Source organism: Haliotis asinina, chromosome 11 (assembly GCF_037392515.1).
Source record: "Haliotis asinina isolate JCU_RB_2024 chromosome 11, JCU_Hal_asi_v2, whole genome shotgun sequence".
NCBI classification, from domain to species: Eukaryota; Metazoa; Mollusca; class Gastropoda; order Lepetellida; family Haliotidae; genus Haliotis; species Haliotis asinina.
Window position 1 is genome coordinate 35,809,073 of NC_090290.1, and position 25,608 is coordinate 35,834,680.

A 25,608-nucleotide genomic window follows, 5' to 3' on the forward strand; every position below is an offset into this window, starting at 1 on the left:
AGCACTTTTAGTATGCAATGTTCATGGATAAATGCGAAATAACTATGGACAATGATACTCTTAAAAGAAGTAGGGAACCTGAACTTTCAAGTTGGTTAGGAAGCGTAAACGTTAACAAATGTTTCAAGGGCAGATCTAGACATGTTACGAACGGACCACCATTTCCCTCTATTACCATCCCTAGCACAACGCAGTAGCCCCGCACACGTGTATGGTGTCCCATTCTTGACGTTTTTTCAAGGTCAAGTAGAAATCACTTAGAACATTTATTTTGACACTCATCTTGCATCACGCATTTGTTAGTGTTTGTTTCCAGTCGTTTGTTTTAAAATGAAAATCGTATACATGCAGATTACATGCCACACACCAATCAACTTTCAAAAGCGACTACATTCCAAATAACTATGGTTGTAAGGAAGGGCAAATGTTGAGGAGCTCTCAAAACATTCAATATCGTATCAACACTGATTGATCCCAATAAATCTCCTATATAGTTTTAATCGTAAATAAAAAAAAATAAGGATCCCCTACTACTTTTGAAGATTATATTATTATTATTATATGAATGCAGGCCTTTGATCTCACATTTATGTCAATCAGGGCAATAATGTCTGCACTTTGCGTATAATGTGCCCCTGGTGCCACTAAACATATGTGTGGGTGGATCTTATGCGCTGTACAAATGTATTACATACACATCTCTTGTTGAACAGAAAAGACAAAAAAAAACACCATCTCAGTAAATAAACATTTATTGTTACAAAAGTATTCATACAAAAGACAGACGCTCAATATTATTAACCAACAGTCATTGTGTTTATGTCCTGAAAATTCACAAAAGTGAACGAATCAACATCTATCTCTAGTTTAATAAAATAACTTCCGTGCAAAACTGTTACCAGTTTTCTCCACGAGTGTCTTTTGTTCCCTGTTACATCCGCACCCAGCCAGACATCAGACAGTATATGCAAACTTAGTTTCAGTATTTTTCGTTACACTCCTCTTCTAAGTCTAACAAACCATAGTAGGAGGTCGCTTCAGGTAACCTTTGAACCTGGCCAATGATGACACTCGCACAATATTCAAAGATGTCAGCTTGCGGAAATTTTGGCTCATGGTAACCAAGTCATCATAAAGCCCTAAGCATATGTAGGTCACATTTCCGTGTTTCATGCGGATTTTAGTTTTCTGAGGGATCAGTGTCACTGACTGGGAATTTTGTATGTCCCGCCAAACCCAAAACAGCTGTTGTCTGATTGGTTAAATCCGTTCCGATGTCTCGCATTTGATTGGACGGTAATAGGTCGTTCAAAGGTTACTTGACGCGACCTCCTACTAGGGTTTGTTAGACTTAGTGTAGGAGTGTAACGAACAATACTGAGACTATATGTATTTAGACTGGGCCTTGGGTGAGTATTTATTGATAGGGATCGCGATCTACAAAACGCTCGTAAACATAACAATGTCGTAACGCAGCGAACGCTTTGTAGGTCGGGATCCAGGTCATGATTCTGTATGCAACACTCCCTCAGAGGAATCTGCAGCTATACCAGGGTGTATTTATGTCAGTAAGGAAACAGTAGGGGCATGTGGCAAGATGGATGATACTGTGCAGGCATATCGAGTTTATATAACGTCTGTGCATTCAGGCCTGCGATCTCTGCAGATTTTTCGATCTTTACCGCACTCTTCCGGATCGGAGGAGCCTTCTGTATGATCGTCTCTTTCTGGCAGAATGACGTCTTTCACTTTTTCAATGGCGTCACTGGTGCATGTCGTGACGTCATCTTCACACACAGGAGTAATTTCTGCTCCGCTACCACACTGTCTAATACCTGTTGGAGAATCTGGATTGCTGTTGTCCTTCACAACCCCTTTCACAACCCCTGGGACAGGACATGCCCTTCCCCCAACGCAACTGTTGGCATTAATCATATCACACTGTTTAAGAGAAGCACTGATGTCGTCAACTTGCGGGTTATGTGAAACTTCCGATCGCTTATCTCCCTTTGTCTCGGATGACTTCGAAGTCATGTTGCTGCTCACGAGGCTTTTAGTGCCGGGTAGGTTCATTGGGGTGTTAATATCAGTAGAGGAAGCATTCGGGACGTGACCCGTCACGTGATCGTGAGAAGAAAATACGTCATCAGTCTCGTCTATGTCCGAATCTAGATGGTCGTCAGTCGGACAGGAAGTAGAAAACAGGCCTCGTTCTGAAACATAAAGACACTGGCTTATCATTGAAGAAAACAATCATAAACAACGGAATATTAGTAGAAAATGACTATATATTACCACATATATATATATATATATATATATTTACTTCAATACCCAACATTAAAACCAAACAGATAATTTCCACAGTTTTCGTTGTCTGATGTCACAGTCAGTTTGCTCGAGCTCTATAATGACGGTCTGTAAATGGTCGCGTGTGCACACAAACAATCCAGTGATTGACATCATGAGCATCGGTCTATAAAACAGGGAAAAGATGACATACATTCACTCTTTCAGTGCGTCTTACCATCTCATCTCCTTAGAGTGAGTTTAGTTTTACGCCGCCTTCAGCAATATTTCAGCAGTATATCAGCAATATCACGGCATGGGACACCACAAATGGGCTCCACACGTTATACCCATGTGTTCAAGCGAACCCTATCTTCGGCATGACGAGCGAACGCTTTGACCACTAGACTAACCCACCGCCACAGATCTCCTAAGCCGCCTCTACAGTAAAGCATGGACCAAGAAGACTACTAATTACTGAGACTACTAAGACTACTGTTACATCTTCACAAATGTCCCCAACAAGAATGGTAACGTAGTCCACATCTTGCGTGGATCCCCATGTGCAATACAGACCTTCCAGCAAGACTGGGGTAGCCTAGAGGTTAAAGCGTCACGCACCGTATCAGGGTTCGATTTCCGTCATGAGTACTATACGTGAATTATTCTGGTGTCCCACGCCGTGATATTGCTGTTGTGTTACTTAAAGCGGTATAAAGCTATACCTACTCCATGAAGTCTATAAATACAGATGAACAAAAGCCACAAGTCTGTCACACAGACTGAAGCAAACACATCCTGATATTCCAAATCTAGATTTTCCACTGCTGTCTCAGGGCTCCTTTTCATTGTATCTGATTATTTTTACTACAATTTTTTCTGAAAAACATGTTAATTTCAGAGACTGGTTGTTAGTCTGAAAAGCCACTGACAAACGCGGATGTATTCACAGAAGTGTAGGAAAGTGCCAGTACCTATGTTCTGGTCGGATATACTAGATCCGAGGCTCTCGTCGTCTGCTCCTACACCTGGCTCCCGGGGAAACATTAGCAGAATCTTCTGTCGTCTGCTCTCATGGATCTCCTCCGAGATTCCCTCCAGGTTGCGCAGTGAATCTGAGTACCTTGCCTTGGAAGATCGTATAGCGTTTTGAAGATCATCAATGTTCTGTTTCTGTTGCTGTGGGAGGATATATAACAAATTAATTATCTCGCTTGTCTCGAACTATGGTTTAAGACGACTTCATTAAGAACCTGATGGAACAGGATGTGGCAAGCATAACCTGCTAAAACTTGCATGGAAGAAAGCGGTGTAAAAATACTGATGACAGCTATTCACCAGATGGCCCGGCGCTATGTTGCTTCATTGCTATCACCTCTTTCACGTATTGCAGCGTTGTCGACTGTGCACTTGGGCTAAGAGCAGGTCGGCATTTTAAAGGACACTATCCAGATCTGTCACCAAAATAGTCAGTCATACAGTCGCACAAACAAATCTACCTAATGAGTCTGTGCAAACCTGTAATATGTGACAAGTCTAGATAATCACGCAGCACATATGTCAGCCAAGTCAGCGAGCCTGACCACCTGATCTTCTACGACACGCATGGCTTGCTGAAGACCAATCTAACCCGGATTTATGGAAATATGATGTGACTGATATGACAGTTATTATCCACAATGATATACTTACCTGTAGCCGTAGTTCAAGTTCAGCCTTGAGTTCAAAATATGGTCTGCAAAGAGAGAAAAGTGTTCCGTAAAATCATGCCATACACAATTATTTTCCCGTTCGAATTTCTCAAATCTCAGTGTATGCTGATCTATGTCATTTCTATCAAAGTACACACACATACACACACTACCTCCCACAGAAGTTACTTGTCATATCTTCCTACGAACCTCTGTCCTAATACGATCCGTTCATGGAGCGACTGTTCAGGATTCGGAATTGGTTGCAATTAGATTTAGTTGTGCAATTAGCGACGTTGTTTCAAAAGTGATCATTCACAAGGACTCGGTAATTTCCGTAAGCTTCGGAAAAACTACAGGAGGACCTCTACCCCAGCGCGGTGGTTTCCTGAGTGTGCGTGAGTGAATGTGGTCAAAACGCATCCATTAGCAGTATTCCGATCATTCGTAACTACTCGCCTCTTTTCGTGACCTCTTGCCGGACGGAATGACACGAGGAATCACGTCTGTATTCCGGCAATGCCAGGGCGGTTGTCATGAAAATACGGATTCATACTTTGCACCTATGTGAGGAGGTGGTCAGAGTTTGTTTGAACTTTCTGTTCACGTTTACCAATTACTTAATTAAAAAATGATTGAATAAACTGAACATAAATCGTAACTTTTTCATTTCGTTTCCTTATTGTCTGATAAGTGCAAGGATATCAGATTCTCATTCAGCTCCTCTGATGACGTGAATAACTTGCTGGTACTGGTTCCCACAGCATCAGCCGCAGGTTATTTAGATATTGTAATTTTCTGCATCATATAGTTAGTGAAAAGTGTTCTAGAACACGTTACAGGTGCAAAGAAATGAATACTTAATCTCTGTGTAGTCCAAACGCGCCATCGAACTCATTAATCATAAGGAATAGTAGGGGTAACTCTATCTACACACCGCCGATATGCATATTCCATCTGTTTCTGGCAAGATCTGAAGATCTCTACTAATGTGGGAGAAAAACATGCAGAATGGAGTTTACATGTATGCCTATGAATTGACAATTCAGCTAATTGTTAAAATTGAGACCCATTTACATAAGACCAGACACCATATAAGAAATTCAATATATGGTCTCTGATAAAACAGGGACAGCGGGGTAGTCTAGAGGTTAAAGGGTTCACTCGTCACACTGGTGACCCGGGTTCGATTCCCCACATGGGTACATTGTCTGAAGCCTTTTTCTGGTGTCCCCCGCAGTGATACTGCTGGTACATTGCTGAAAGCGACATGAAGCTAACTCTCACTCCCTCCCTCACTCACTCTGACAAGCAATCTATGACTTGGGATGGTAGTCACTCCAAAGGCTGGGGTACCATTTTCCACAAAGGTAGAATTTATTAAGCCACTTTCGGTCGTGATTTTGTCTATAACTGTGTAAAACCATACTCAACGCATGCTGATTAAATATGGCCAATAAGCAGCACTGACGCGTGAAATATGCCAGAAACATGTTAAAGCGTTGCGCATGCGCACGTAACAACGTGCAGACCGGAAATGACTTTAGAAAAACAAAACGCACGCCGAGAGGTAGTTACCGAAGTAGTTCTGTCCGATGAAACAAATCAAATGAAAGTTCTCCGAGTGTTAGATGATTCGCATCGTTTGTACCAACAATAACAATAATAACTATTTTACATGATAATTGTTATAAACGAAAAATACTGGGGTCCTTAGACTGTCTGCTTATCTAGACTTGCATCTTCAAAGGATAAAATTAATATACAGTCACGGGTTTAGCATTCAGTACAGCCCTGGAGCAAGCCAAATATCCGTATAATGGCAGAATTATCTAGTGCAACATACCTGGCTTTAAAGATGGACTTCTTGAACTTCTTCTCCAGATACGCCAGCTTCTTCTCCAGGTCGACGAAGATGTTGGAGCGTCTGAGATGTTCCTGTTCACTCCTCGTCTTCTCTCTCTCGGCGTCCATCACCTGGGGAGAGGACAAATTAAACTCTGAGACTGGTACATGGGCATTTGTAACAAATGCTTAAGGAGGCTGGCATTGGGGTGTTTGCATAGCAACGCTGTAACTGTACCGACATTTGAGAGAGGACAAGGCCACACTGTAACTGTACCTATATTTGACAGAGGACAAGGCCACACTGTAACTACCTATATTTGAGAGGGGACAAGGCCACACTGTAACTACCTATATTTGAGAGGGGACAAGGCAACACTGTAACTACCTATATTTGACAGAGGACAAGGTCACACTGTAACTACCTATATTTGAGAGGGGACAAGGCAACACTGTAACTGTACCTATATTTGACAGAGGACAAGGCCACACTGTAACTACCTATATTTGAGAGGGGACAAGGCAACACTGTAACTACCTATATTTGAGAGAGGACAAGGCTACACTGTAACTACCTATATTTGACAGAGGACAAGGCCACACTGTAACTACCTATATTTGAGAGGGGACAAGGCAACACTGTAACTACCTATATTTGAGACAGGACAAGGCCACACTGTAACTACCTATATTTGACAGATGACAAGGCAACACTGTAACTGTACCTAAATTTGAGAGAGGACATGGCAACACTAAATCTGTCCCTAGTATATTTTAAACATGGCAACACTGTAACTGCCTGTATAGTTTAGACAGGACATGGCATCACTAAAACTACCTCCATATTTGGGAGAAAGTATGACAACTCTCTAATTCCAAAGTAGTTCATCTCATCTGGAAATAAAGTCTACATTGTAAAACCACCTACCCTGATTGTTGCATGGTTGAGCATTTCCTGCCAAGCACTGGACAGCATGGCCGCCGACTGGTCATCCATCAACTTCTGTTCAGCCAATGCGATCGTTTCTTTCGCTGCTCGATAAATTCCATTGGCTGTCTGGAACTGACGGGCGGCGCGCAGAGCCTCGCTTTGAGCCTGAAATTTAGCTGGCTTTGAGAAGGTTGCATCTCTCAGTTGACATCCAGTGAACAAAAACACAAAAAGAACGTTTGGAAAGCATGAATCAACCAGTTCAAAAACATGACCATTACTTACTTTAGACAATCAACCAAGTCAGCGAGTCTGACCACCCATGGTGTTCGTCGACTTAACCAACTATGGGCTGTTACAGACTAATTCGAACACGGATCTTCACTGGCATTGCCCAACAACCCTGCTCTTTTAATCAACTAACGTAGATATTTAGAACCAGTAACGCAAAACGATGCATTACCTCTTAGGAAAAACAGTCGAATGCATATCTGACAGTATGTCTGTGTGTGTATGTGTGTGCACAATATGCCTGTGTGTGTCAAATAACGTAGACCAATCACGTGATGAATATTTGACTACACCGTTTCAGGCACGTTACATTGTCTGTCATATTAGCCCTGCTGCAATTGGATATGGCTGCCTCTAATGAGGTCTGTGTGTGAAGTCCATCTCTGGTTTCCCCTGCCGTGAAATTGCTGGAATATATATGCGTAAAACCCAACCCACTCACTCACTCACGTCAAAGAGGTTTGATAACACTTAAAAAAAGACGTCTTATTCAAGGGGGCAGATAAACACGCCACCAGAATATTCCAAGGACAGAACTGTGTATTTTCCTTTATCACGGAACATTCAATAATGCCACAATTTACAACGCATGCATCAACGATGTGAACAGCGTTCATCCTCTCCAACATCTGCGAGCCATCCACACATCAAACGCGGGACTAGGTGGGCTTGTCGTTACGCAGGAAATAATATTTGCCCCAACTATTTATTTTGATGACAACAAACGAAATCATACTTAGCTTTGTAGGGAAATACATTCAAAGTGGTATGTTCAATTGAGATGCGTTTTACATATCGTTCTGGTTGTCCCTGTTCGCCTATGTGTAAATACATGGGTGGCTTTGATACAGGGGAGTGAAGGTCCTAGCGTTCACTACAGGAACGGAGTAAGTGATGTTTAACGCTTGTCTCAGCAACACCCCTGCCTTGTCAAGGTGGGTTGGGCTATTACAGCTCTATCAGATCAGGTTGGACTCCGTAACATTACATCTCTATTGTGGGGAGCTGTGGTCATCAATGTTGTGAGCTGTACCAATTTCGTAAATGAGTCGGGTCGGTGGGGTAGCCTAGTGGTTAAAGCGTTCGCTCGTCATGCCGAAGACCCTGGTTCGATTCCCCATATGGATACAATGTGTGTAAAATCAAACAAACTAACTTAACTCGAAAATGAGTCAGTGAGTGAATTTAGAATTACGCCAGTTTTAGCAATATTCCAGCAATACAACAACGGGGAACACCAAGATGGGCTTCACTCATTGTACCCTTGTGTGGAATCGGACCTGAGGCCTCAGGATGACACTGAGCTAGTAGGTTACCCCACCGCCTCATTGCGTGTTGTAGCGACATCCCTGGATATCTCCACCGGTCCTCGTCAGCAATATTACAGCAATATCACAGTGCGTTGAAGTCCGCACTGTTAAGGTATACCAAGGTGAGTGTAGTCAGCAATACCTCAGTATATTACAGCCCGTCCTTGTCAGCAATATTACGGTATGTCACGGTGAGTTGAAGTCAGCAATACCTCGGTATCTTACTGCCGGTACTAGTCAGCAATATCATGGCCAGTTCAAGTCAGCAACATTTCAGTAAATCATGGTGAACTGTAATCTGCAATAACTCAGTACATCACTGCAGGCACTCGTCAGCAATAATACAGTATATTACAGCCAGTTGAAGTCAGCAATATCACTGTATATCACAGCCAGTTGAAGTCAGCAGTATCACAGTACATCACAGCCAGTTGAAGTCAGCAATATCACAGTACATTACTGCTTTTCACTCGTCAGCAATAATACAGTATATTACAGCCAGTTGAAGTCAGCAATATCACTGTACATCACAGCCAGTTGAAGTCAGCAGTATCACAGTACATCACAGCCAGTTGAAGTCAGCAATATCACAGTACATCACGGTGGTTCATAGTCAGAAATATTGATTTGTTAAAATTTAGTCAGTGAAGAATTCAAACCTCGCGCTGTACTATCTGCCACGTGAACCACTTGGCTACCTTGCCCCGGAAGTATTGCGCGGAAAGGTCGACCTACTCACTGTTATGTCTGCGGGAATTGCCTCCTTACGTGTGATATTTTCTTATTGGGTGTTGGTGGTGGGAGGCAACCAAACACGCCTGGACGTGTTACTAACAGCCAACAAAAGCCAAAGTCGCGTCATTTAGCGTTACCAAAATACAAAAAACACAGAGGAATATTTATCTTCGAAACCCACTCCAGCTGTCAACTCTAGAGACTATGGCGTTCCTTGGTATGCAGTCATCTACGTAAATAAAACATTGTGACAGATGTGAAATGCGTTTTACAAGTGAAAACTCATTAATCTGGACAGTACAGAAATCTCCAAGGTCCAGTTTGACAAGTGTCCGGATTAGAGTGTCAAGACGTTATGTACACCTGTTCTTGTGTTGATGCTTTCCGCAGCAAGGGGCGGTGATGTAGCTGAGCGGATTCCGCGTTTGTTAGTCACGCCGAAGTTCTCTGTTTGTTTTCTAAATTGGTAAATAACATGGAGCTAATTTGTAAAGAACTGAGTCGTGATATTGCTTGGATATTACCAAAAGGGATTAAAATCTTATTTACTCACTGACACCAACAGTAAAGGGATTCGGAAGCGCGGGTACATGTTCTTGTTTAATACCGTCATATCGCACCCTACCACTAAATATGCACAACAACCGAAACCCTGTGGAATGAGTGAGTGTGGTTTTACGCAGCATTTAGCAATAGACAGACAGACAGACAGACAGATTTATTAGAGAGGCCTTGGGCCCATAATACATACATTTAGCTCTTCCCCCCCCCCCCCCCCCCCCCCCCCACCCCCCCCCCCCCCACACACACACACATATAGTACATCATATATAAACATCAAGCAGACACAAGCATTTAGCAAAATTACAACAATATCACTTCGTGGGACAGGATATGGGTTCCATATGGGCGAACGCTTTAACCACTAAGCCACCCCAGTGTCCCCAACCCTCTGGGCTCCCTGTGAAGAGTTGGTTGACACGTCATCACACCCCAGTCGCGCAGATCGATCCTCATGCTGTTGATCATTGGATTGTTTGGTTCATAGTCGATTATTTACACACCACCGCCATACAGGAATATTGCTGAGTGCGGCGTAAAACTAAATTCACTCACTCACACCAATGTAAGATATATATTGATCACAGGATTGTCTGGTTATTCAGGATGTACACCATATAGGTGGAATGTTGCTGAGCGTGGTGTAAAAGTAAACCCACTCATTCACACTCATGTTGTTGATCACAGGATCGTTCAACAACAAACCAACCAAATTTAAACCGATCCTTTCACATGTTTTCTTTCAATGCAATTTGTTGTAATGTAAGTGTTACCACTTTTGAGAGTTATCAGCTCATCCCAAAGTTAGATCCAGATGTTGTGCCACCTTTTGTTTGTCCAACATTGCTTGCAGTAGCGCCACATTGTTTCATATTACAGCACTGGGCGTGTCAAAATGGCCTTTGTAACACACGGAGTACAAATGTCAGCCTATTTTCCAGATTGGTCGGGCGCATCAGTCAGTGACATAGCATCATCTCTTGCTGGTGCAGAATCAGAAAAAACACCCGGCCCGTGCTCGCTCTTCGCCATTCCAACAGTTGTCGAATGTGGGAATAATCAGGTCACCTTGACCTTGGGACGAGTGCGCACGTGAGGTTTTGAAATACCACACCCGACGTGACCTTTTTAGACATTTCTTCATCAATTCTGCATCAGATGTCGCACGTCACGTGCTGCTGCAACATCAATCCATTCGTTTTGGAGATGGACAGTGGCGAAGTCTGGACACGTGACTGATTGAAATGTTTGAATAACCCAACAGAAGTGCTTTAGAAGTAAGAGAGAAAACTGTATTTGCTGCGCGGTATTACCGATATATCGCGATACACCTTTTAAACGAAACGTGTTGCAATATTTCTTTCTGGGAACCGGTATATTGGGTAAAGAACACACATGTATATGAGTTTTTTGTGATAATCTTTAGGGTTTGAATTAAACTCTACACAATGTCATGTTTTCGTCCAGATGTTTTCCTTCGTTATTCAGTGACAAAACTGCATACTGTAATTTTATAAACTGAATAAATAATGGTATCCATGACTATGCAACCTAAATTTGAGATTAGTTATCAGAACCATAACATATATGTTTAGAGACTTATAATGTAGAACATAGCATTGACATGCAGAATCAGTGTCACTCACTATCAAACACTTAAGGTCCCAATATATCGCAATACGGGAACCTATATCGTGATATATTGCAATACAATTCTCATGCCATTACACAGCCCTACTGCAATGATTAGTGACCCCGACAACGGCCGCAAACGGCAAGTAAAAACATTGATTACACAACAGTCTCGTTTCCTGTTGGCTGGGTTCCGTCCTATTGCGCATCTTAGTGCAATAACCAGTCGAGAACGTTTAGCCTAATTCGTGTCATTGGATCAGTAAGCATTAATCAGTATGATTTGATACATCTAAGCACTTGTCACTTCGTGCAACGTGCTCTGTCGTCTAACAAACGGAAACCTGGAAATCGTGGAAATCTCAAAACGAGGCTCTGCCGCTGGAGACGTTTGGCTGTCTGGCGGTCTGGAACTCATATTACATCAATCACATTGCATGTTACTGAACTACATTGAATAAGCGCATCCAACATATAACCGGAGTAACCAGTGAGCCAGATGACGACAGAATCATTTTATGACCTCATCAAACAAGGACAGTCTGTGACGTCTATGTTAAGGCCATTCTGCCCAGACCTAGCCATTAAATATAGAAATACGGTGTAATTAAAGGTTAATTCATTTGTAAATACCATTTTCTTATGAAACAAGGAATTGGAATTCAGTGTGACCAGAGTTGTTTGTGATGATTATTTTCTCTTCCACACGAGAAAATTCGGAGTGGCTGAAAAGTAGCTCATTGTCTAAACAGGTAAATGAGACTCATGCTTCGGTATGTTCAGTTTTTAATCTGGTTTCCTACTCCAGTTTAGACTGTGACCATGAAACTCGATTAGGTTTCAGAACGGACTTTCCACATCGCCAATCAAAGCTAAATACTGCAGTGTTGTGAGCGTGTAACGCCAAAGAGGCTAAGTGAAAGTGATTGACTATAATTACACCGTCACGTGGGAACTGAATTATTTTTGTCTCCGGAAATACAAACTTGTTTGCGTTCTTGTAATTCTCTAACCTTTTCGTAGCAAAGTAATGGAGGTCAGGGTCACCTTGAATTGGACAACACTAAATAATAATACATTTACCGTCTTTCAGGAAAAACATCCATGGCCTTGTGGATGCTTACCAAGTAAAGCAGCGCTCACGGGTATGATACGGATAGATAAGCAATAATCAACAGAAAGAAACAGGAATATGAAGAGGACCATCACAGGCTCCTCGCACGTCTAAGGGACACTACACTGTACAGCGAACTATGGCAACCTTGGGCATATGTAGTGAGGCGAAACTGGAACGTGGCTGAATGAGTGAGTTTAGTTTTACGCCACACTCAGCAAAATTCCGTATGTATGGCGGCGGTCTGTAAATAATCAAGTCTGAACCAAAAATCTAGTGATTAAAAACACGAACATCGATCTGCGCAATTGGGAGCCAGTGACATGTGCCAGCCAAGTCAGCGAGCCTAACCACCCGTTAGTCGCCTAATAGGACAAGCATAGTCACCTTTTGTGGCAAGCATGGTTTCCTGAAGACCTAATCTACCCTGGATCTTCAGGTGTCCGGAAGACCCAGATCAGAATTCATCTTGGGATTAGGAGGTCAGGTTCGCATACTTCGTTGACACATGGCATGTATTCCAGTTTGAATTATTGGCAGACAATCATCTTTCGACTGGTATAACAAATAACCACAATATTTTAAAGGTAAGAATTTTCTGGTCGGTGATTCTGACCTCAACAGCGGATTCCTTCAGCTGGTAGTACACACGCGCTCTCTGGATGAAGTTCTTCAGACCTCGACCCATTGTCTCCATCTTGTGAGAAGCGTCAGAAAACGTCAGCCGATACTTCGCTCTGGCTTCCTGTGTGAAAAGTGGATAGAAATAACTAATTTTCGTTCACATGGACACTTTTCACAAGCGTGCTTAAATTCGGTGTTTGTTTGTCATATATATAACTCGCACTCAGCAAGATACCAGCTATATCGCGGCTGTCTCTAAATAATCGAAAATAGACCAGACAATCCACTGATCAATACCACGCGCACCCATCAACGCTATTGGGATATCAAGTCGTCACCACCGGATCCGTTTAGTCGTCTCTAGCCACAAGCACGAGTTAGCGAAGGCCTATTGAATCCGGATCTTCACTAGTGGAGTGGTAACATGCCGACCAACTGATCCACCTTTTCCCAACATTGCAATCAAATTTGAGTATTTTTTTCACGAAACCATGGTGAATGTTACGTTTATCCGCCTTCCATTCTGACAACCATCCCCATCACCCCTACCCCTTCTAGTTCTACTCACATCGATCTCGTTCTCCAATCTGTTGATGTCATTGCTGGCGCTGTTAAGCATGTCCAGCTCCTCCTAGAACAACAAAAACAACATTATACTGCAACATCATAAAGCAACACCAATATACTATATATGTGGGACAAGACTGGAATGTGTTCAACTGCACCGGAAATGTCAAACTACTGGGAGGCGAGGACCGGGAGCATCAGGGGCTTGTGAGTGAGTGAGTACGGTTTTACGGGGCTTTCTTAGCAATATTCCAGCAATATCACGGCGGGGGATACCAGAAAATGGGTTCACACATTGTACCCACGTGGGGAATCGAACCCGGGTCTTCGGCGTGACGAGCGAACGCTTTAACCACTAGGCTACCCCACCGCCCCGGGCTTGAACATTGTCTAGATATAGGTACTGATTGAACTGTGAATGTATACTATATTCAGATAACAAAACATTGATAAATTGATAACAGTATTCATAAATACACCATATTAGATACCATATACTTCCGACAAACAATTCGAAAAGAAGAAAAGAAACCCAAACGTACAAATCAGATCCCCTAGGAAATATATCCCAGAAAGCCCACACAAGTCTGAACAAAGTTTCAGGGTCCCTTTTCATTACATTTTATTTTTATTTTAATGTGAACACTTTTTCGGTAAAATGTGTTCATTTCGAAGACTTGTTGTTAGTCTACATGTGTTATTGCTGCCACTAACTTGTATATCTGATTCAATTAGTGTCGTCTTTAAACCAGGAGTTGTCTCCCTTTGATCGACAGACGTTGGGTCGGGTTTTCAAGTTCGGGATATTTCTGCTGGGCAGTGTGGGTTGATTTCGTCGCCTCTTACGACTAACACAGGTCACTATTTGCCTGTTATCTATTTTACCCGGAATTATTACGAGGTCGTGTAAAAACGAGTGGGGTTGGGGGGTGGTGGGGGGGGAGGGGCGGGAGGGGGGAGACAGGTGACATTTAAACAAGTGGGACAAGACTGGAATGTATTCAACAGTACTGGAAATGTCAAACTACTGAGAGACGAGAACCGGGCGCATCAAGGGCTTGAACAATGTCTAAATACAAGAACGATTGAACTGTCAAGGTATATATCAGGGTAGAGATTGCGATCGGGGTCTCTACCAGTAGAGCTTATGATCGGAGTCTCTACTGGTAGAATCTCCGATCATACTAGTAGCGACTGCGATCGGATAATATAAAATAACCTATACAATCACAATCCGTATCAGTAGAAACTCAAATCTGTCAGGGTAGAGATTGCACTTATACAATTATGCATGCCAGTGAATATTTAGAGAAACAAAAATTATCTTCACATATTGTAGAATGTAAACATAAAAAGTATGTCATACCTTCTTTACATGCTGGTGTTGGTTCAAGGAAAAATCAGTTTTTAGGTTGCTTATTGATCTTCAAGTTGCTAGGAAAAACTTAGTGATTTCCTTGTTTTCCTATTGTTTACTGTGAGATGTTAAATGTGTGCTGTCTTTAATCTGTTAATCAAACTTCCATCCGATTTGTTACTTGGTTCTTCCTTTACTCTCATAGATATCGTTGTAAAGATCAAGGAGTAAAATGTTCTACAAAGTGTCACGCAACCACAATTAACGTAAACTAAATATGCTTTATGGTTCAACTTCTTTATTATACAAGGTCACAACGTTTCGAGACAGTTCCTAGTCTCTTCTTCAGGTGAAGTGAAGGTAAAACGAATGGGGTGTAGTATATATACACATAACATTTGACAGATAACAATGGGTAACAAGATATACAGGTTTCTATTAACTAACGTTCAGTACAGAAAATCTAATAGTGGGCACAAATAAAGTTTGTTTCGGTTACTGAGTTCAGGATTTCGGGAGGATAGTTATTTTATTGTATATCAAAGTAATCTGGGAGAACAGAACAAGGCGATGGTGTGAGTGAGCGAGGAATATTCCAACAATATCGTGGCGAGGGTCACCGTAGCATCCAGGTGAGGAATCGAACCCAACCGCCCAAAGACCAAAGTGGTGCCGGTGGGAGACATGGACCATTCTCTGGCACTAGACTAGAACCCGTACAGGCATATATATCTACATTGTTGACCGGAGCGTTAGTTTAGTCAACACGTCATTGGGATATATAGGGTCAGGTCAGTAGGTTACTGGGCCACCCGGAAATAAGAAGGAATACTGCACACACGAACTTCCCCGAGTCACTTTTTTCCGACGTGTGAATATCCATGACTTCATCAAGCCACCATGTTTAGTCATACCACAGTGGTTAAAAGTGCAAAGCTTACTCTTATGTGAGTGAGTATGGGTTTATGCCGCTTTTAGCAATATTCGAACAACTAAGGCCACCAGAAATGGACTTGTACTTACGTGGGGAATCGAACTTGGTCTTAGACGTGACGAGCGAACGCCTTAACCACTAGGCTACCATCGCCCTCTTACATTTAAATAATATGGCAATCTGAAACCGATAGCCCATCTACACTGGCTACGAGTGTTTGACATAAGGCAACAGAGATTAGAAAAACAAATACAAAGTCGGGGATCAAGTTCATCGTTATTGTATTCGTAATCTATCCCTACATCGGAAAGAAACGGTCGTCAAGTTATGAAACGTCCACATTTCCGGGTATGACTCAAAGGGCATAATTCGGGAAAATATAAAACCTGAAAGTGACAGAAATTGGAGTGAAAAATAAAACGAATGCAAGCCCGCTTTTGCAGATGACAGTCCTCATGATTTTGATCGATTGATTCATATGTACCATGTAACAACACTGGATATATACTCACTGACAAAAATAGACAAACACGGGACACCAGTGTCGACAGTATTTGCTGGGCTGCATAACTACTGTGATTAAATCACATAAACCCTTTAAGTTATTTAGTGCTATATACCTACTGTATTATCACAAATATGTGATGTAAGTTTGGGGAAAGAAACGAAATTTCGTAGCAAACATTCCTGACAGATGTAACTGGACTTCATGGTCTTTCGAAGAGCAGGGTCTCCCCACAGGACGAAAACACCTCAACCCTCGGTAACCCACACGTCAGTTCGAAAGACAGCGTTATGCCTACCTGTACACATCCTGGTGACTCCATCTTGTTTGACTGCTTGACTGAGAATAAACGTATTAAATTGTCAGGTCCGTACTGTACCCGCTGAGATGACAGACACCTTCCTTTCTGTGGCTCAGTGTCGCCAACATCAGCCGCGAGTTGGGACAAAGGTTAAAGGTCGTGAGTGATAACGGATAACGTTCATCACACGTGGGACCGTCTCAGCACCACGAATGTCAATTAAATCAAGCCGCGCTGTCAATATTTCCTCGTTGGGATGTCGCGAATAAACCACCTTATCAGCTAAAATGGCGTTGCATAACAATCACACCGGATGTATTGTGTTGATGATGAGAGTGTTAGATAATTGGAGTGTCGCAGCGATGTGCACTACATAAAATAAAGTAGGTTATTTGTTATTTTGAATTCAAAGCAGCTGGTCTAGCTGTACTTGGATGCGCATAAGCGCGACAGCTTGACGATACACTATTGGATTATTTATTCCTATCATTTGCACCTGTGGATATCAGGTATCGGCATGTGTTGTAGGTGTTTTATAGTTATTCTATGATGTTTACAGATACAAAAGAGAATATACTGTCAGTCACCAGGCTATAGCAAAATGATGACTAAGCGATTTCAATGTAATATCGAGAAATTACGCTCGCTCACCAAGGGGAGTTTGGCACGTTATTGGTGTATTAAGTAAGGGGGGGGGGGGGGGGGGGGGCAAAAATAATAGATTCTGTACTTGTACTGGGGATCGAACTCCTCGTGCCACGCTGCACATTTTAAACACTGACCAACCGTAATATATGGTCACTTTCTTGGCTGTGGATGTCAACCTTACGTAACCCTTTTCTCTAAGTTATCATCAAGCTGCCTATACACCTACCTCATCCATCGATCACAAGTAAGTCAAACATCAGCCCGATGTTAACCATCACCCATTTGCAACCATCACGCCTCAACTGTAGCCATACTTACGTTGTTAACAGTCACAATCAAGTCAAACATCAGCCCACCGTTAACCATCACCCATTTGCAACCACCACGCCTCAACTGTAGCCATACTTACGTTGTTAACAGTCACAATCAAGTCAAACATCAGCCCACCGTTAACCATCACCCATTTGCAACCATCACGCCTCAACTGTAGCCATACTTACGTTGTTAACAGTCACAATCAAGTCAAACATCAGCCCACCGTTAACCATCACCCATTTGCAACCACCACGCCTAAACTGTAGCCATACTTACGTTGTTAACAGTCACAATCAAGTCAAACATCTGCCCACCGTTAACCATCACCCATGTTCTACCATCACGCCTTAGCGGTAGCCATACTTACGTTGTTAACAGTCACAATCAAGTCAAACGTCACCCCACCGTTAACCATCACCCATGTTCTACCATCACGCCTTAGCGGTAGCCATACTTACGTTGTTAACAGTCACAATCAAGTCAAACGTCACCCCACCGTTAACCATCACCCATGTTCTACCATCACGCCTTAGCGGTAGCCATACTTACGTTGTTAACAGTCACAATCAAGTCAAACGTCACCCCACCGTTAACCATCACCCATGTTCTACCATCACGCCTTAGCGGTAGCCATACTTACGTTGTTAACAGTCACAATCAAGTCAAACGTCACCCCACCGTTAACCATCACCCATTTTCACAATTTGCTATCAAGCTTACTATAAAGCAACCGCCGATCCGTTGGCTGACCGTCAGCTCATCGTTCAACACTGGTTTTATGACACACTTTGTCTTTCGTTAAGCATCACCCCTAAGACGAGTCTCACCTCTGCGTTACCGATCATCCTTCAGTCAACAATCACCCCTCAGAAGATTCTTCTTCTTCCGTTAACCATCACACAAACATAACCCTGATATCAGCTCAGAAAACAGAATGCTTCACAGCCTCCCAGATATCAACGATCAGAAAACAGAATGCTTCACAGCCTCCCAGATATCAACGATCGTATAAGGCTCGCGATCAGACAAGATCGTGATAACAAGGCGCGCTGTTCTCCTGTTACGCGTTCCTGTTAGTCGAGTAATCTAACTAAGTGTCCATAGTGTCATTTACAGCTGACCGACACTCCAGATTTAAACTGCAGCTTCAGACAAGTTCAATACCATGGTCGCAGTTACTGCCTGTCGCGCAATGCAAGAGCCATGCTATACTCATTCAAATCAGTATGGCAACAGCTGCATGTTGTACTACACTACATCCACTTTGGTCTTATTTCTTGAAATATACACAAATCAATTTTATTCGGAACACTGGACGCCCAGAGGTTCAAAATCCAATATGATTTCTAACCGCTTAAAATGTTCGGTCGTGTTTGAGAAACTGTTTCTGGAAGCAACAGCCACCTAAGACGACACCAGAGAGCTTCAACAGATAGCACTGGTTATTCATCATATGAGGCAGAGATTCCAGATCCATGAAGAGGTCAAGTGGGCTTCGTTCAGACAGAACGGGAACAAACACCAGAGCTGAGGACCGTATGTCATTCTAACGGGTTTAACCGATAACCAACAACAAAGGTAACAGAGGGCTTCAAAATTCACAATCCATTGTCCACCGTCTTCGGCAGAGGTTCCAGATCCACGGAGATGTCAAGAGCTGACATCCTTCTGACAGAAGTGGAACAGACACCAGAGCTGAGGACCGAAAGCGACTGTGATAGATTTAGGATAAATGTGCACAAGCGCTTTGAGAATTCATACGAAGAGAAGATGAACATACGAATGTCTGTGACACAGACAACCAGGAACCATTGTAACATTCTTCGAGCTGCTGGTATGGACTTCCGGTGTCAAGCTGCAAGACCACATGTACGTGCACGTCACACAACTGCACATCCTGCACCCTGTGAAACCATTTCGGCTGAAATATACAGCAGTGATCGCAAGTTCTGTTCACAGGTGACCTGTCCAATAATGGTCACGAGGGTGCATTTTGCCGCAAAGAACTGTTTCCCAATACCACCGCCAATACACAAAGCCTGTTTGGAGGTGGTTCAGTTTGAACTACATATAATCGCGATAGGGATCCGTCGCAATTCTAAGGCCGCTGTACTCGGCCTCATAGAGTCTGAGTCATTAGTGGCCTCAACAAATGAATAGGATCATCACTATGTACATTTCTCTGATCTCACCGAGAGAGTCGATACAACACCCGTCCTGAGACGATGTTTGAAACCAAAGCACCATGCTCTGGTCAACCTCCTACAGCTCGTCCTGTGTCAGCAAGCCAAGGACAAGCGTCACCCCCGATCTTCTCAGGCCGTTTGAATCAGCGGCGTGAAAACTGTTCATTCCACGGGTGGTATGTCGCTGACGTCCTGACGTCATGTTGTTGATTTTCACTAAATGACACTTCTAGCTTTGATGATTTTCGAGCTGGTTACCGCGATCACGGATTTACCAGCCGGACGTCCATGCCTAATCGTTAGTAGGCGAATTCTGTGAAAACAGTTTCTGTCGATTGTCTCATCCTTTGGAGTCCGGACACAAAACCCCTGTGTTCCCTTACGTGTTTGATGGTTGTAATTTCCCCCCTGCCCATCACTTACTATAACGATTTAACCCTAAATAGAGCATGTCTCGATGTTCCACAAGTTCTGAACTCCGCTTGGATGTTTAAATGTATACGTTGTTACTGGTTTATGTCAAAAATGTGTATTGGTAATTTTTTTAACATTTTGTATTTACTTACATATAAGTCTGTCTACTAGATTACAGCGAATGAATTAATTGTTAGAATAGTAGTTTCAGTTTTCAAAATTTTATATTTGAAACCCAGAGCGTTAATCTAAACATGGAACATTGGAACCGCCTGCAGGTTCATCTCCATGATCCTAGCAAATGAATAAAATAAAGTGATCAATCTCAAATCTAGAATTGTGGCATGAAGCGGTCACAAACATAGACACTCAGTAGTAGAGGCGGTCACACACAAATGACGGTTGATATTCAAACGGATAAACAAATTCCAGCAAATTAAGGTTTTGAATGTTTGATTGTCCCTTAAAAATCAGTATTGTTCTTGTTTAAATCTGAAGCCTTTTAAATTCTACAAACATATATTTTAAATACAATTACTTTATTTTTAGGATTGGTGGTAAATCTAATCTGTCTGTCCAAGAGACGGCCACCATTATAGTACTGTACTTGATTGGTAGTATGAGGACGCCATCCACTGGCTCCGCCATTTTAGTCGTGTCTAGCTGTATCCCCTCAATGCGTCTGTGGTGTCCGATTAGGGAAATAAAGGTCTCTTGTCTAATTATGGCAAAGTAATAAACGCACAGTCTACTATAACTGTTAATGTCAAGGCGACACGGCTGAACTTAACGCGGCAATCACCACAAAGGGACATAACTCCGTGGGCTTTATGTCAACGAACAATCCTGTGCTGTGAAATCACATTAACCTTGAAGCTGCAAAACGGGCAGATGTTTGGGATGTCACATTAATCCACACAAAACCATTTGAAATAATCGAGTCACTGGTGTATGTGGTAATGACATTAACATGTTCCAAAAGACAACCGGTTCCGATGGCCCCGGACACACGAGAATTCAGTGTAGTTTATGCGCGAGGTTAAAAGTTGAACAGTTTATGGTGTGCGTCCGTGGGTGTATGCGCTCGTATGTATATGTGAATGTGCAGGTGCGCGTGTGTTTTCGTGGGTGTGCGTGCGCGTGTGATTGTACTTGTACAGATTTGTAAAATGTTAAAAAACACAGGGCAGTGGGGTAGTTCAGTGGTTGAGGCGTTCGCTCGTCAAGCTTAAGACCCTGGTGCGATCCTGACATGGGCATAATGACTGAAGCCCATTTCTGGTGTAATATTGGTGGACAATTGCTGGAATATTGCTAAACTCGGAGTAAAACACAAATCTCTGAGAAACCATGCACCAGTTGACGTGGATGCTAACTCCGTGTATAATACTCCAAGTCAAAGGGTCGACTTTTAGACAAGGTAACAATAAGCACCAGTATTTTTATGTCATTCGGTATTGCGAGGTCAGGGGATCATGTTTCCAGCAATCCATTCTCAGGACAGACGTCACATCCACTGATCCTCGAAGATGGGTTTGTGCATAATGCGACACACTCGACCATGATGGCTGAACCAAACGTTTGAGAGGACTGATGTGAGGCATAGGTGACCAAAATAATGTCATGTTATTGCGTTCACGTGAAAGGTTGACTATCCTTTGCATGCGTTCGTGCTCACATATTCCTGAAAGTCCACCTTTACACCACTTTGGGATTCAAACTATAGTATTCTGAGACTGAAGCTCGAACACACTTACTTACCACTGTTACTGACCCTGTACACGATCATAACAGTTATATTACATGTACGCAGTGATCATAGGATCATAATGACTCATCGATGAGTGTATACTTGGCACCAGATGGCGCTGTAACAGCTGCATCTAATCTGTATCCTCCACTACGAGCCATTGAGTCTCAGTAGTCGTCTGGCGAGATGAATTAACTTAATTCGAACACATCCAATTACAGCTCACCTGCTACATACCGACTTAAAAATGTGCTAGTAGCTGACGACTTATTGTCTTCTTGACAGGACCGTTAAGTGAACTCCCACTTTCTGAACTAAAATATGTACTAGCAGTTGGCGATTTATTGTCTTCATGGCTGAGAGCCACACCGTTAACTGAACCCCACTTTCTGACTTAAAACGTGGTAGTTACAGACAACGTGTTATCTAAGATATCAGACACTGATACCATCTGACTTTTAGCAGGTGCTAACTGTCGACGACTTATTGTCTCTAACAGGCGTTAGTAAAACTGTGCTTGTTCAAAATGCCAGGACATTGACTGCGACCTCCCAGAGCCTGCTGTCGCCGAGATGGTGCGAGAATCTGATTGCACTCTCGGTAAAGATGAACTGGGAGTAGGATTAACCTGCGGGCGACCACATTTAAGCCGGACCTAAGGCCCTGGATGTTTTGAAATGACTTAATCTGATAAAAAGGTATTTCAAACACATTGCAAAAAAAAATAAATAAATAAAAACCTTATCGGATATGGTTCTCTTATAGAACAAAAACAAAGTACACTGACATCTCTAAACCGATTCGGTTTCAAAAACAACCAACTGCTCGCCGTGATTTTCTTGTATAAGAGGTTGAATTCAGGCTCACTTGCTAAGTGAGTGAATGAGTTAGTGGATTTGTCAGCCAGTAAGGACTTTGCAGTGCGGGGTACATCAGAAATGGGCTTCACACATTGTTCCCATGTGGGGAATTGAACCCGGTTCTTCGGCGTGACGACCGAACGCTATAACCACAAGGCTATACCCGTCCTCCAATGTGTATGACTTGTCGGCCAGACGAAGGAGCGCTTTACCAAGTGGGCCACACAGCTGACACTACAAGTAAACGTCCTGAGGGTTTTCTGTCCTCCACAATTTTCAGCCTTATGGGGAATCGGGTGGTCAGGTCTGATAACATGGCTGATTGCGTATCTGCATCCATATAATGTAGCACAGATTCCGTTTCAAAAAATTGCTTCCAGTATCAGCCAAAGACCAAGGTTCGATGCCACACACAGGTTTAATTATCTTCGATATCTCCGACGTCTCCAGTATACCCTGGATGCATATACGGCATGTATTACCTCCCTTGGCTGACTTTTTATCCGATCAGGTGTCTACCCTGGGAAGTTTAGCATACCAATCCAAACTCACTTTCCCTTTTCAAACTATCTAACCGATTAAACTTGGCAACACAAACTATGCAGAGGTTGTCTGAATGAGACAGAATGAGCTCTTGCATACATTTTCGGACCTGCTAACTGTCAATGTGTCTATATGATTGCCGCAAATCCCAGTCGCACTGCGGACAAACGTTCGAAGCTGCGGTCGCTACCTCTTTCACCACTGGCAAGCTCGGTTGAAGATGCATCCAGGGTATTGTGGAGATTAATCGGTACGTATACCCTGGAGATATCGAGTAAGAGGTTTAATGTGGGAGTCATTCTTGGTGACCCGTGAACGTACGGGGTAGAATTGATCTTTAGCAACCCGTGCTCGTCGTAAGAGGCGACTAACGGGACCAGGTTGTCGGGCTCGCTAACTGCGATGATACATGTCACCGTATCCCAATTGCGCAGATTAATGTTGATCCCTGGATTGGCTGGTCCAGGTCCGACGATTTACAGACAACCGCCATACAGCTGGAATATTGCTGAGTTAAACTTCACTCCCTCTCTCACTATTTCTGGTGAATGCAATGCCGTATGATACACGATAACCCTCCATCTTAATATTACATCGCTCAGTATCCTGTTGTGACTGTTCCACTATGACGTTCCACACAAAGACGCCGCGCTGACGATGCCGTTAGTTCATCAAAGCACGTCTCGCCGGAAGCAGTAACCTGAGTTTCCGTCAATCACTTCCCTTCGCAATTCATTCATGATGCCGTAATTAACGTTCAGAGGAGAGTTGCCACGGGCAAAGAAAAAGAGAAGCCGTTACATCGGAACTGACGACATAACACTTATTTGACGTGTACTCTTCACAAGCGGCGTCTTGCATCGACTACAGCAGGAGTGACACTGGTGTTTTTTTATAACTTTCACTGGAAAGAGCATCATCAAAACACAAATAGAAGGCTCCTTCGTATCTGAAATGTGTTTTCGCCGAAGAAGCACTCAATGAAGTTGACGTATGCCATTATTACCTTATAAGGTTTTCTATTTCGGGGAAGTGCCTGGCTTTGTGTAGTTGCGCCAAATCAAGACATAATGGACCGCATGACAACTAAACGACGGTACTTCCCGTACAACTCATTACCTGGCACAATCCACAATGCCAGCAGTTGTCGACCAAACTAAAATCCGTTTTAATTCTGTCACCCTTGGGGAATGTTTGCAAACATTACCCCTAAATCAATACCGACACGGGGACTTCAAATTACCATTGTACAAACGCTTTGAGCATCTTCTGAATTTTGAGTATGAGAAACAAATCGCGTCCGACAAATCTTCAATGAGATGATTTTCTTCTTTGTCACGGAGGGGAGATGCCATAACTTTTTGAATGAATGCTGTTTTATGCCACACACGGTTGTATTGACGTAGACTCAGAATGGGCTTAATTTCGGCAGAATAAACCAGTGAGGTAGACCAGTGAAGTAGTCTACAGTGAGGTAGACACCAGTTTTGAGAAAGCGAGCGCCATATTTTGTTCACCTTTCTGCCTTTGTAAGACGGTTTGATCTCACGTTTCCTAGTCCTAAACGGTACGTAGTCCAACTAGATTCCATGCGATGAGAGACCATTGCTTAGTTAAGTGATTAAAGCGTTCGCTCGTCACGGCTGAAGACCTGTTTGACTCCGCGCATGGTGTAAAGCTCATTTCATTTTTTTGCTATATTCCAACGTGTAATATGATAAATGGGCCTCAAACACATGATTGGAATCGAACCCTTCTTAAGGTAGAGATGAAGGAACACTTTTACCACTGGACTACCCCACCGCCCTACACCACCGAACATACTGTTGTGAGTCAATCCTGATTCCACCGCGGTGACAAGAATGGGTGCAGATTTCCGAATATATGCGAGTTTGACTGGGACTCAGGCTCGATCGCCTCCATTGTAAAACTAAATATATCAGCCTTGAAGAGATCTAGGGAGTTGAAATTATACTACCTTGCTAACACCTACGTTAGTACAGACGGTTCTAAGCGTGGTGTGGGCAATCTGTGAGGATCTGGCATTCGAATCCATGATCATCGGATTCTTCTAGGAGTAAGGGGCGCAACTCGACTCGTGCCACGACTCGATACATACTGCCACCGTTGTGTGTTAGAAGGCCAGTGGCTGCTAGTGAAACCAGTAAGTCGGAGGGAAGGGGTTGTTGACGTGAAGGTCATGTG

General features: G+C 43.0%; 1 protein-coding gene across 2 annotated transcripts in view; it reads right to left on the reverse strand.

Annotated features, from left to right (window-relative positions):
- Positions 1-734: 734 nt before the first annotated feature.
- The window catches only part of LOC137255218 (SH3 domain-binding protein 5-like), a 36,697-nt gene continuing 11,823 nt past the window's right edge, over positions 735-25,608 (reverse strand). The window contains exons 1-8 of one of the 2 annotated variants that reach the window (XM_067792638.1): positions 16,685-16,986; positions 13,592-13,654; positions 13,016-13,144; positions 6,754-6,921; positions 5,827-5,957; positions 3,982-4,024; positions 3,264-3,468; positions 735-2,213 (exon numbers count right to left, since the gene is read on the reverse strand). In XM_067792638.1, coding sequence (XP_067648739.1) covers positions 1,627-2,213; positions 3,264-3,468; positions 3,982-4,024; positions 5,827-5,957; positions 6,754-6,921; positions 13,016-13,144; positions 13,592-13,654; positions 16,685-16,708 — 1,350 coding nt within the window. In that variant the 5' untranslated portion in view covers positions 16,709-16,986 and the 3' untranslated portion in view covers positions 735-1,626. Of the gene's footprint in view, positions 2,214-3,263; positions 3,469-3,981; positions 4,025-5,826; positions 5,958-6,753; positions 6,922-13,015; positions 13,145-13,591; positions 13,655-16,684; positions 16,987-25,608 lie in introns of those variants that run through there. The other variant, XM_067792637.1, reaches the window with a different exon arrangement.